At 45.7% G+C, this 13,069-nt stretch overlaps 1 protein-coding gene across 2 annotated transcripts in view; it reads left to right on the top strand.

Annotated features, from left to right (window-relative positions):
• LOC308586457 (cholesterol 24-hydroxylase-like) overlaps positions 1–13,069 on the top strand; it is a 46,849-nt gene that overhangs the window by 18,761 nt on the left and 15,019 nt on the right. For both annotated transcript variants that reach the window (XM_081193118.1, XM_081193117.1), the window contains exons 2-4: positions 7,248–7,325; positions 8,302–8,383; positions 9,553–9,623. In XM_081193118.1, the coding sequence (XP_081049244.1) occupies positions 7,248–7,325; positions 8,302–8,383; positions 9,553–9,623 (231 nt within the window). The remainder of the gene's footprint in view (positions 1–7,247; positions 7,326–8,301; positions 8,384–9,552; positions 9,624–13,069) is intronic.

Below are 13,069 nucleotides of genomic sequence, written 5' to 3'. Positions count from 1 at the left end.
CAATCACTAAATGGCAACATCTAAATTTCCCCAGTAACAGCCCGCCCCTGCTTACGAGTTGGCCAAACCATCTGCCCAGCAACAGCAAGGTGTCTTGGAATCCCCAACCGCAACGCGTGCTCTCCGTGATGGAGAACACGCTTTAGTGCATCTTGGGAAAGTAGGATCTACTCGAGGTAGGTTGTTAGGAGTTGTTCATCCTTTGAGGAGAAATCCTTTTCTAGTTTATTTGGTGAGGGCAGGGTTTTGTACAGCCTGCCAGATTGTTTAAGATTGCCAGCCTCTGGGTAGAGCAGCTTACCGTTTCCGGCGCTGTTGGATTCTGCAGTGCTGATTTTGGTTTTTGTTCTGGCTGGCCTATGTGCTCCGAGAAGTGGTAAAGGGTCTTCGATGTTTTCGAAGAAACGGTGCACAAACAAGCCAGTCCTCAGGAAATTGTCTTTATTTGAAAGGGTCTGTTTAGTTGAGAGCCCGTCCTTAAAAGTCACTATAGCCCTATTTTGGACCGTGTCATGAGGGAGGAATTTTACCTTGATGATATTTTCTGCTGTCACGAGGCCCCTGGTGACTATTCCGATTTTTTCGGGAATATTTACTTTACTTTGAGCATATGATGGGTGTCCTCTATTTGTGAAGAAGAAGAAGAAGAAGAAGAAGAAGAAGAAGAAGAAGAAGAAGAGGAGGAGGAGGAGGAGTTTGGATTTGATATCCCGCCTTTCACTCCCTTTAAGGAGTCTCCAAGCGGCTAACATTCTCCTTTCCCTTCCTCCCCCACAACAAACACTCTGTGAGGTGAGTGGGGCTGAGAGACTTCAAAGAAGTATGACTGGCCAAAGGTCACCCAGCAGCTGCATGTGGAGAAGCGGAGAGGCGAACCCGGTTCCCCAGATTACGAGTCCACCGCTCTTAACCACTACACCACACTGGCTCTGTGGGTGTATTGTGGGAAGTATTGTGAAGGCAAGTTTGTGATTATTTAATGTTAGCTTCCAACAAGTCTGTGTTGTTTTATCTTGATCCTTTCTTGTTATGTTAGGGTACACGGGATTTCTTTGCGATGTCAAGAGAAGGCTTGGTTGCATGGGAGCCAGAATTTCCTTTGGTTTTTCTATTTCCCCACTAGAGGATGGTGTGTGGTCTGCTGGGGCGTGGGGCTTTTCCTCAGAGTGCTTTATTGGCATGCATGAGTTTGTGATTTTCTTTTGGGTTGTAGGAGCAGAGTTCTTTGTTGTTCTATTCTCCAGCAGCTTAAAGAGCTTCTGGGAATTCATTTTTTTAGTCCGGCAGGTCAGCGCTCCTTTTTGGCCTCTCAATTTGATGTTTTGGTCTTCATTTTTTGTGTTGAGCATTTTCTCTTTAAGGTCGGTTTCTTGGGAGCAAGGGACCCTCCCTCCTGCACTGAATTGTTTCAGGTTTTTTTTAGTTTTTTTTTTTTGTAATCGAGTCCCGACTTGGTTTCACCTCCATTAGTCCTAGTCTCAGATGTCATGTGAGGGAAAGCGACCTCATGGTTCTTAATCCAGTGGCGTAGTGTGGGGGGTGCAGGGGGGGCGGCTGCACCGGGCGCAACATCTGGGGGTTAGGGTTAGGGGGCGCAAATCCACGGGTTAGGGGGCGCAAATTACTTGCCTTGCCCCGGGTGCTGACAACCCACGCTACGCCACTGTCTTAATCAATTCAGTTAGGGTGGTAAGCAGGTTCAAGCTTTCCAAAAGGAAATTTTAAATTGGCTCAAGTTCTTTGCTTATCTGTGTGAAATGAGTTTTGAGTAACTCTTCGAACATCCCTGAGAAGTAGAAGATAAGGTTGTCCGGGTACTGTACCCTTAAGCTGTTTGGCCATTTGTCTGTCTCAGTTGGCTCAGGGCACCTTAAATTCTCTCCTGATAGGGAGGGGAGGCTCGTTTGACATGGCTTCTAGGTTTTCCAGGAATAGCTCCTGTTCTAAACTTGCTTCAGGTCCCTCTTTGGCTAGCTCAGCTTGTTTTAGTTCTGTTGCCAGGTCCACTCCCTCACCTCCGACGTTCGTTTTTTCCTCCCTTCCAATCCAGGTGTGGTCAATAGACCACTCATGAGAATGGAGGTTTCCTGGATTATTTGCTTCATCAGCCTTGGGATGGAAGTAGATTGAAATTTTGGCCAGTTTTTGTTCAGTTTCTGTTAATTGGTTCTCGTGGGAAACTTGCAGATTCTAGCTTCACCAATTAACTCAAGCTGGTGTCAATTTACTCTTGGCAGAAAGCCCAGGTCTGCTTGACCTAGAAACTACTCACTCTGATTGGTTAACGAGCAGCACTCAACTCTGTTATCTAGGGATTGCTAGCACAGTTTGATGTGAGGTGTGTTAGGAGTTAGAAGTGCTGTGTATGGTTATGAGAGAGAGAGAGAAAGAAAGAAAGAGGATTTATTTTGCTTTTATTTGTATGCAGAAACTCTGCTGGTTTTATTTTTCCTTTTAATAAATCCTGTAAATAGTTATTCTGAGTCTAGCTGACTAGTCATTACTGCCGCAACTAGCTTCTTCGCTGTGCAGGAAAACTCTGCTACGTTTGGGCTAAAGCCAATAGGGCTATGCCTGACACTCCAAAGTTCCATGAGGTTATGAGCATTGTGCTGCCAGCCTGAGTTGCGGTGGTGTCAGCATCAACGGCGTTGGTTCCAGTAGTTCCAGAAGTTGTTGTTCTCTGGCTGGTTCCTGACCGTGGTGAGCTGGTGACGCAGCGGACAGAAGGACAACAGCTGCAGCGTGTGAGTGCTGGGTGCTGTGGTTCCTGTTTTCTCTCTCGGTGGTCGTGAGTAGCTGGTTCCGGGTTCCAGGGACATCGCTCTCAAGATGGCCTCACAACCAGTTCAGATGGCTTTTGAGCGTCTGAATGACTCCAATTACTTGCTGTGGTCGGAACGCATGCAGGCAGTGTTGCAGAGGGATCGTCTCTGGCAAGTGGTGAGTAAGTTTCCTACGAAGCCTGATGATGAAGACCTCGATAAAGACCAAAGAGCAAGGGCCACAATTGTCTTGGGGCTGGAAGATTCCCAGTTGCCGTATGTGAGGGGAATCAAGACAGCTAGAGGTGTGTGGCAAGCACTTAAAGAACTCCATGTGCGTGAGACAGCGGTTTCCAAGCTGTTCATTCGCAAGGCATTGTACAAGGCAATGTTACAGCCTGGGGTTACAATGCAGGAACACCTACACAGTTTACAGTTAAAGTTTGCTGCGCTACAGGAAAGAGACTGTGCGTTAGACCAGCAGGAGAAGGTGGCTATCATTTTGAGTTCTCTCCCGGAAAGCTGGGATAATTTAGTTTTGTCTCTAGAAGGCATACAGGAGCGTGATTTATCAGTCAGTTACGTTACTGGGCGTTTGATTGAAGAATGGCAGAAGAGGCAAGAAAGGTCGTTGGCTGCAGAGGCTTCTACAGGTGGACGGTTTGGAAGGAGTTCTCATGCCGTGCCAGAGGTGAAGCAAAAGCAGCGTACCGGTGAGGAGTCAGCGTTTGCTGTTAGGCGTTGTTTCCGATGTGGGTCTTCAGCGCATCTAAAACGACAATGTCCGGAGTTGGTCAAGTCTCAGTGGCCGGTGCAGGAGCAGAGACGAGATCAGCAGCAGCAGCAGCGTAAAAGGAAATTCTTCAAACAAAAACAGTCGGCTCAGCTGGTGACCGGCGAGGTCAAGATTGCTGATGAGAAACAAGCGGTCTGGGTGGTCGATTCGGGAGCGTCTCGCCACATCGTGAATTCAGATGAATTGTTTGTTTCCAAGAACTCAGCACAGCGCAGCCAGGTGGCTCTAGCAGACGGAAGTACTTCCGAAGTGATTTCGGGGGGTGCAGTTTTTGTTCCTTGTCTTCGTGAGTGCCTGCAAAATGTACTTTGTGTGCCTTCATTAAGGAGCAATCTGATGTCTGTAGATTGTTTGCTAAAAGCTGGGTTTAAAGTGCATTTTGAAGGAGACAGTTGCATTATTAAGAAGGCTGGTGAGATTTTAGGCACTGCTAAGTCAGAGGGAGGCTTGTTTTGGCTTAAAGCAGGATCTCAAGTTGCAGCAGTAGTCAGTAAATCTCAGCCTGATAACAAAGCTATACATGACAACTGTGTGCACTTATTGCATAGGAAAATGGGGCATGCTTGCTGGAAAAGTGTACTAAAAATGTCTGAATTAGCTGATGGGGGTAATTTAAAGAGTTGTAACAAGTACCTTGATTGTAATGTTTGTAAAAAGGTTAAAACCCACAGAGTCTCTTACCCCAGAAGTGACAGAGTTAGTGAGTCACCGCTACAGCTGGTTCACATGGACGTAATTGGTCCATTTGCTGTAAGCAGGGGTGGATCGCGCTTTTCACTAACAATTGTGGATGACGCCACGCGTTATTCTTGGGTTTTTCCCATGAAGAATAAGGGTGACGTGTTCACTAAGTTTAAAGGCTGGGTGGCATCTGTGGAAAGATTTCTGTCTGTTAAACTCAGAAGGATACAGACAGACAGAGGTGGCGAATTTATGTCAAATGCCTTTAAAGATTGGTTACAAAAGCGTGGCATTGGGCATAGAAAAACGAACGTTTTTTCCCCAGAGGAGAATGGCGTTGCAGAACGAAAAAACAGATCTTTACAAGATATGATGTTTGCCATGCTTGATGATGCTGATTTGCCCATGTCTTATTGGGGGGAGAGCATGCTCACCGCGTGTTATCTCCAAAATAGGCTCTTTCATCAAACAATAGGTACAACCCCGTACTTTAAATTGTTTCAGAAAAAACCCAAAATTGACCATTTGCATGTGTTTGGATCAAAAGCCTGGGTATTAATTCCGAAACAAATGAGGAAAAAGGGAGATCCTAAGACCAAACAGCTAGTGTTTGTGGGTTACCAAGAGCTGGGAAAAGGTTTCCGCTTTGCTGAAGGGACAAATGGCATTGTGATCTCCAGGAATGCCAGTTTTTGTGAACATAGTGGCTGGGAGAGACTACATGCCAATACTGAGGTTTGGTTTGAACCTTCCCAGGAGCTTCATGACTCTGAAGGTAGACACAGAGAATCAGAGTCTGAGGGGGAGGAAAGTTCAGATAAGAGCTCTCAGGAAAGTGAAGTTAGCCAGAGACCAGTGGCTAAGCAACAAAAGAGAGGTCATAGTTCTGAGGAGGAAAGTGGGTCAGAAGAAAAATTTTCTCCCAGAAGATCTAAAAGACAAAACAAAGGAGTGCCTCCGGTGCGTTTTTCCCCAGATACTGCAAATGTGTTTAGTGTAAGTGCAGAACCCAAGAGTTTTCAGGAGGTGTTAAAGTTACCAAAAGAGGAGGCAGAGCGCTGGAAACAGGCAATGGAGGAAGAGATGTCCTCTCTGAATGAGCACAAGGTTTTTACACCAGTAGCAGCGCCTGAGGGGGCAAAGATTGTAGGCTGCAGGTGGGTGTACAAAAGACTTAGGCCCGGTTAGGACATATCTAGGGTTGGAAGTGTGCTGGGCCCAAGATGGCAGCTGCCTAATTAGTCAGCATAACAAAGTTAAACAACTACTGACTACATACAGGATGCAGGATTGCAAAGGGGCAGCGGTACCTATGGATCCAGGTTTCATAAAAACACTTCACATAGATGAGAGTCCTGAATTTGAACATCCTGATGTATATCACTCTGTAATTGGAAGTTTATTGTATATAGCACAGTGGTCCAGACCTGATATTAGCTATGCAGTAGGCATATTAAGTAGATTGGTCTCAAAGCCCACACTAAATGCCTGGAAAGGGGTAAAACAAGTTCTGAGGTATCTCAAACAGACAATTGGCTATATGTTACAATTAAATTCTTCCGAGGACGAAATGTTGAGTTGCTACTGTGATAGTGACTGGGGAAATTTGCCAGATAGAAAATCTGTCACAGGACTAGTCATAATGGTCGGTGGAGCTTTAATCAGCTGGCGGTCACGCAAGCAAGACGTTGTAAGTGTGTCATCAACGGAATCAGAGTACGCCGCATTGAGTGAATTGTGCAACGAGGTGATTTATTTCAAGCATTTGTTGGCAGATTTAAATGTAAATTGTGGAGAACCAGTACAAGTTTACATTGATAATCAAGCTTGTATAACCTTAAGTAAAACAGAGGGTTTCAAATCGCGTTCAAAACATATCTCTGTAAAATACCAAAATGTACGTTGCTGTGTACAAGACAATGTAATCACCTGTACTTATGTATCAAGTGAAGAAAATGTAGCAGATGTGTTAACTAAACCATTGGCAAAGGTAAAGAACAAGCGAATGTGCAAGGGTTTAGGTTTGATGGAAAAATAATCTCCTACATAGGTGTATTTGGTGTTAATTGTTCAGCAGAATCTGTGAGGGGGTGTTCAGTTTCTGTTAATTGGTTCTCGTGGGAAACTTGCAGATTCTAGCTTCACCAATTAACTCAAGCTGGTGTCAATTTACTCTTGGCAGAAAGCCCAGGTCTGCTTGACCTAGAAACTACTCACTCTGATTGGTTAACGAGCAGCACTCAACTCTGTTATCTAGGGATTGCTAGCACAGTTTGATGTGAGGTGTGTTAGGAGTTAGAAGTGCTGTGTATGGTTATGAGAGAGAGAGAGAAAGAAAGAAAGAGGATTTATTTTGCTTTTATTTGTATGCAGAAACTCTGCTGGTTTTATTTTTCCTTTTAATAAATCCTGTAAATAGTTATTCTGAGTCTAGCTGACTAGTCATTACTGCCGCAACTAGCTTCTTCGCTGTGCAGGAAAACTCTGCTACGTTTGGGCTAAAGCCAATAGGGCTATGCCTGACACTCCAAAGTTCCATGAGTTTTTTCTTTGTGGGAGTTGTCACAGGTTGTAAAGGTGAAATCCCCAGTTCTTTGCCACATTGTCTTGTAAGTACCATCTTCGTACTCAGAAATAAATGGGGCTATTTTATCCAACCCACAGCTTTATGGGCTTTTCAAGGGAGGTGGTTCAAAGTTGATTTAAGTAGCTTTAAAAGGGTGGGGAGGTTTAAAAGTCCACCCGACAGCTCCCAGAGTCTTTTACTGATAAAAGTTGGCAGATATTTTCATAGGTTGAGCCTTTTTATCAGGGTAATTTGATCATTAGAGCTCCTGTTCACGCAGCAGAGACTCAGTTGAAGCTTGACCTGGCGCCATCTTCCCCCCACCAATTGGTGTGTGAAATCACATAGGCACTCCTGATTTGATTTCAATGCAAAATACTGTACGATGTTCTTCATATAGTTTCATAACATCCTGTTTCTTTTTTTAAAAAAAATGCAGCTTTTTTCTTGGACATGGGCCACTCATTTGGAAAACGGTTAAAAACCAGGAGCCATTGGGTGATCTCTTTCTGCAGTGGTAAGTTACTTTCAATTTTTCAGAGAGCTTGGTATAAGAGGCTATGTACAGGGGTCAGCAACCTTTTTCAGCCGTGGGCCGGACTGTATTCTGAAAAAAACTAATGAACGAATTCCTATGCCCCACAAATAACCCAGAGATGCATTTTAAATAAAAGCACACATTCTACTCGTGTAAAAACACCAGGCAGGCCCCACAAATAACCCAGAGATGCATTTTAAATAACAGGACACATTCTACTCTTGTAAAAACAAGGTGATTCCCGGACCGTCCGTGGGCCGGATTGAGAAGGCGAATGGGCTGCATCTGGCCCCTGGGCCTTAGGTTGCCTATCCCTGGGCTATGAGTTTCAATGCAAATTCAGACCAACAATCTATGTAGCCAAGAACCTTTTCCCCAGCTGGGCATGTTAGGGGAAATATGTCACTACTTGCAGAATGGGAAAGTGAATAGGAAATGTCAGTGCTGTAGTCCCAGTTCGTGCAAAACAAGGTTTTCCTAGAGTGCCCTATGGTTTGCCATAAAATTGGAGGGATGGGGAATTAAGAAAGGAATGTGAAGCCATCTACACAACTCTTATGTAGCACGAACCCAACCCAATATGTACATTTCCATTAACACTCTTGAGTAAAGGGAAGGTGGGGTATAAAATCTAGAAATCATCAACTACGTCCTTGAAAGTTTATTTTGCTTGTTAGTAATTTACAAGAGTTTTCTACAGCAAGGGCAAAGTTGAAAATTTCTACTTCCAGTCCACGAATGACTTCAGATATGAAATATTTTCCATATACAGTGGTACCTCTGGATGCGAACAGGATCCTTTCCAGAGCCCCGTTCGCATCCAGAAGCAAACACAACCCGCATCCGCGCTTGCGCAGGTCGTGATTCGCAACATTCCATATAACTTGCTGGTTGCTTATCTCTGGCAAGTGTTCCCTTTCCTTTTTAAATACTTTGGGTGACTTTCTCTTCATAGGGCTGAAGAATATGGACCAGTCGTGCGTTTTAATGTACTTCACAAAGCTGTGGTCTTAGTATTAAGCCCCGAAGGAGTGAAGGTACTGTCACAATTCTACAACTTCAGAGGTGCAATAGTTTATCTAGGGCTTATATTCCCTTTGAATGGTTACTGGAGATTCACTTGAATTTTGAGACCTATGGTTTATTTGTGCACATGTGCAGGCTGACCACAGGTGAGGAAGTTCCAAAGCGTAAGCTGCTCTGATAGACACTACATCACCGCTAGGCTTCTAATATCTTTGGCGCTTCCAATAAATCCCATAGCTCTCACTTTTTCTTTAGACCCCCTCCCTCTAAAATGGCCTTCCCCAGCTTTCTGTCCTCCAAATGTTTTGGACTACAGTTCCCATCAGCCCCAGCCAGCATGTCCTGAACTTCTGGAGGACATCAAGGTCAAGCACAGAAAACTGTTCCAGGTCCCAACATAATCCATGAAAAGGTCATGGAACAGCCTATAGTCACAGGAAGTTCAACAAGGTCATAAAGGAGGTGGTTGCCTTCCACCACCACCACCATCAGGCCTAAGGAACCAGAGACTTGTCTTGTTTCTAGCAATTGGAAGGCTCAAGAGGAAGGGCTTATCCATACTGGTCTTCTAACCACAGATGCTGGTCCTGAAGGAGTTCCAGGGATAGCTTCATCATGACAACTCTGGATTCATACGTGTATACTATGTTCTTGTAGTATACACATGTTCATATGTGTATACTATGTTTTTTGGCACTAGGGTTCTCAAGGGCAAGTGGTGGTGGTGACTCCACCTCCTTCTCTGATAGCCCTAGAGGTTCTTCAGCAGATCCCAGATGGTCCCTCCAGTGGATCCTAAGGGCTGGTTTCAGGGGACCCTGCCTGCTTCTCAAGGTCCTTGACCTGTGAGGTGTCTTGTTTGTCCTCTGTGGGTTCCATGTCTGGTACCAGATCAAGCATGTCTCCAAGTTGCTTCCCCTACCATGTGGGGCTGACCCACCTGCCAAGCAAAGTCCTGTGCAAAAGATCCGCCAAATTTAAGCAAAGTATTCTGAAATAACTACCCTCAATTGGACCCCCTGTTTTTAAAGGCAGAAGGAAGGTACCCACCCGCCCCCATCCTCAAATTTGAGCCCAGCACACTGGTGTTAGAAATCAGTTCTCCTAAATTTAGCGCTTGATATTCTCAGTAATGAGATTAACCGAATTTCAGAAAACTGACCAAAGGATTTAATTTTAGGAGTGCCTGTTGTCACCACAGTACCCAAAAGACCAAGAATATGAACGTACTTGTAATATATTTGGAGAAAGGTGAGTTAATATAAAAGTAAGTTACAATCAAGAAGTATGACGAAATGACAGCCAATTTCCAGCAAATTTGTTGGGTTCTGCTGGACAGATGTATAAATTTATGGAAGACAAAGATATGAATGGCTGTTGGCCATGAGAGCTGTGTTCTTCTTCCGGTGTCTGAAGAAACACACCTCTGAACACCAGTTGCTAGAGGTCACAAATGGGGAGAGAGCTGCTGCATTCAGGTCCTTTTTGCTGACTTTTCAGCTGTATTTGGTTGTGAAAACATAATATTGGACCTGTTGGGCCTTTAGTCTTATCCAGCACCACTCTTCTTATGCTCTTTTGAAATAAACGTATTTTATACATATATGGAATCAGTATAGTATAAGAACCAGTGTGCAACCCAGGTAATAATAATAATAATAATAATAATAATAATAATAATAATAATTAATAATACCCTACTGTATTATACCCTATTGTTCTGGCTGGATTTCCACAGTCACTCTGGGCAGCTCCCAACAGAATATTAAAAACACAATGAAGCATCAAACATTAAAAACTTCCCTAAACAGGGCTGCCTTCAGAAAGTCAGATAGTTGTCTATGTCAGTGTTTCCCAAACGTTTTTGGGCAACGGCACACCTGTTTACTGAAAAAAAATCTCGCGGCACACCACCATTAAAGCCCCGCCCCGTGACGTCAGCGCGCAGCGTCACGCCGGGAGGGACGCACAAAAGTGAAAGTTTTTCCCCTCCCCCTTGCCGGGGAACCTCCAAGCTTTGGGCAGGCAGGCAGGCAGAGCTGGGAAGGGGGTTTCCAGGGGACACGGCAGCTCCTCGAAAGGCTTCTCTCAGCTGCGCTCAATCCTCCTCGGAGAGGATTTCCCCTCCGGTCCCATGCCTTCGTTTGGGGCATCGCTCCGGCTGCTCCCTCTCCCGCCGCGCAGGAGCGATGCCTCTCTCTGGCTCTCCCTCCGCGCAGGCTGAGGGAGGGAGGGAGGTGCGCGTGTGACCCGTCTCTGCTGGGAGACCAAACCCAGCGAGGCAGAGTCGCGCGGAGGCGCCCAGGCAGCGCTGCCGGCTGCGAGGAGGAGCGCCAGGCAGCAGCAGGAGGCGCGGCCTCTCCTCGCCGCCGCCGCCCCGCCTCTCGCCGCCCGACTCGCCCGCCTCCCTCCAGGCATCTCGCGGCACACCAGCCGATGTCTCACGGCACACTCGTGTGCCGCGGAACACCGGTTGGGAAACACTGGTCTATGTCCTTGACATCTGATGGGAGGGTGTTCCACAGGGCGGCTGCCACTGCCAAAAATACCCTCTGCCTGGTTCCCTGTAACATCACTTCTCGCAATGAGGGAACTGCCAGAAGGCCCTCGGCACTGGACCTCAGTGTCTGGGCTGAACAATGGAGGTGGAAATGCTCCTTCAGGCCCTTTGGGGCTTTCAAGGTCAGCACCAACACTTTGAATTCTGCTCGGACACATACTGGGAGCCAATGTAGGTCTTTCAGGACTGATTGTGATGTGGTTTCGGCAGCCACTTCCAGTCACCAGTCTGGCTGCCACATTCTGGATTAATTGCAGTTTCCAGGTCGTCTTCAAAGGTAGCCCCACGTAGAGCGCATTGCAGTAGTCCATGCGGGAGATAAGCGGAGCATGCACCACTCTGGCAAGGCAGTCCGCAGGCAGGTAGGGTCTCAGCCTGTGTACCAGATGGAGCTGGTAGACAGCTGCCCTTGATACAAAATTGAGCTGCGCCTCCATGGACAGCTGTGAGTCCAAAATGACTCCCAGGCTGTGCCCCTGGTCCTTCAGGGGCACAATTACCCCATTCAGGACCAGATAGTCCTCCACACATAACTAGCTTTTTTTCTTTTCTTTTTTACGATGCCTCTCCTGGCTTAGAAGCCATGATTTTCTGTTGCTACTGTCCAAACTTTTCCATATAGGAAAGCCTTGAAAAGTAAACTCTGTATTTCACAAGTGAAGTTTAAATTCCATTTCAGGGTTCCATATTCACTGGATGATCCCCTGGACAGATACAAACACATTCATCCTAGATAGCTGTGGAGCATACAGTGCTAGGACCAGCATGCTGTCATCTGGCAGTGCAGACTGAAAAGAAGACTCTGGGTTCACACGCTCACAAGTTTGGAAGTGCTATTCATGTAGTAGACATGTGCACCCTGAAGAATGCCTATAGCCTTTTACCTAGTTAGCTGTGGAAGTCTTCCTGAATACTCCATGCAATGGTTTACTAGGTACACCAGTAAATCCACAATGTGGCTCAAAGGTTAACAACTGGAAAATATTTATGCTGCAGTTTAAGGGTGGATACATAAACTTTCCCCCTCCTGCCTGGCTTCTGGTAACCTGTGATTCCAGAGAGGTGACTTTTGCAGCTGGGTAAAAAGTGAGTGGAGAATCCACTGCCTCTTTCCTCCCCTGCAGACGGTGACTTTTAAAGATGTTCCATGGAGAGTGTTTGCAGACCTAGCTGCACACTGTGCATAAGACCAGCCTCAATTTGTGACCCACTAAATTATATGTAGCCCAAGAGCTTTCTATGGGGGTTTGCCAGAGCCTTGATAAACTCCCTGTTCTTTTTGCCTGCCTGGAGGCTGCATAAAGTAAGGATGTCTGGCACCTTGCATGTCACAATCAGTGGTTGGGTTGCAGCCTCATCCCTAGCTACCCCCATCATCCCTAGCTACCAGGACCAGTGGTCAGGGATGATGGGAGTTGTAGTACAACAACATCTGGGGACTCAAGATTGAGAAAGGCTGGGTAGGTCACAAGTTGTGCATGCCTGGCAGAGATGTGGACAGACTTGGACTTACAGTGGTACCTTGGTTTTCCGGCGCCTCTGTTGCCGAATGTTTCGGTTTTCAAATGCCGAAAACCCAGAAGTAAATGCTTCCATTTTCAAACATGCTTGTATCTGTTGTTTTTCACAATTTCCTCTATTGAATTGGCAGACTGTCCTTTGCACCTTGATTTTTGAACATTTCGGAAGTCGAATGGTCTTCCGGAATGGATTACCTTTGAAAACCGAGGTTCCACTGTATTTTGGATCCCTGTCTGGAGAACCGTGAGGTTAGGAGGAATATTTAGCAATGAAAACTTAGTGGGTAGCATTTATTTAAAATGTCAAATTGTACCATATTAAGAAAAGGCAGACATGTGAAAATTAAAGAGGGGGAGTTGATAAAATAAGAGTTTATGTTCACACATCTAAGGCTCCATTCCGGTGGTCCTTCAAAACAAGGTTTGAAATATTGGAAACATGCTGTTAGAATCATGTACTCCCTTCTTTCTTCCTTCATGCATGCCAATCTCTTCCTTTTTCTGGTTTCTTCTAACCACTGTTTACCATGACTTCTGAATCAGGCAAACAATGACCAGAATTTATTCCAAAGCCAAGTTTTGCAAAACCAGCTTCAAATGCATTAGGGTGTATTTTG

This window comes from Podarcis bocagei, assembly GCF_964188305.1.
Source record: "Podarcis bocagei genome assembly, chromosome: 1".
In the NCBI taxonomy this organism is placed as follows: Eukaryota; Metazoa; Chordata; class Lepidosauria; order Squamata; family Lacertidae; genus Podarcis; species Podarcis bocagei.
This window is presented reverse-complemented; position numbering and strand designations above follow the sequence as displayed.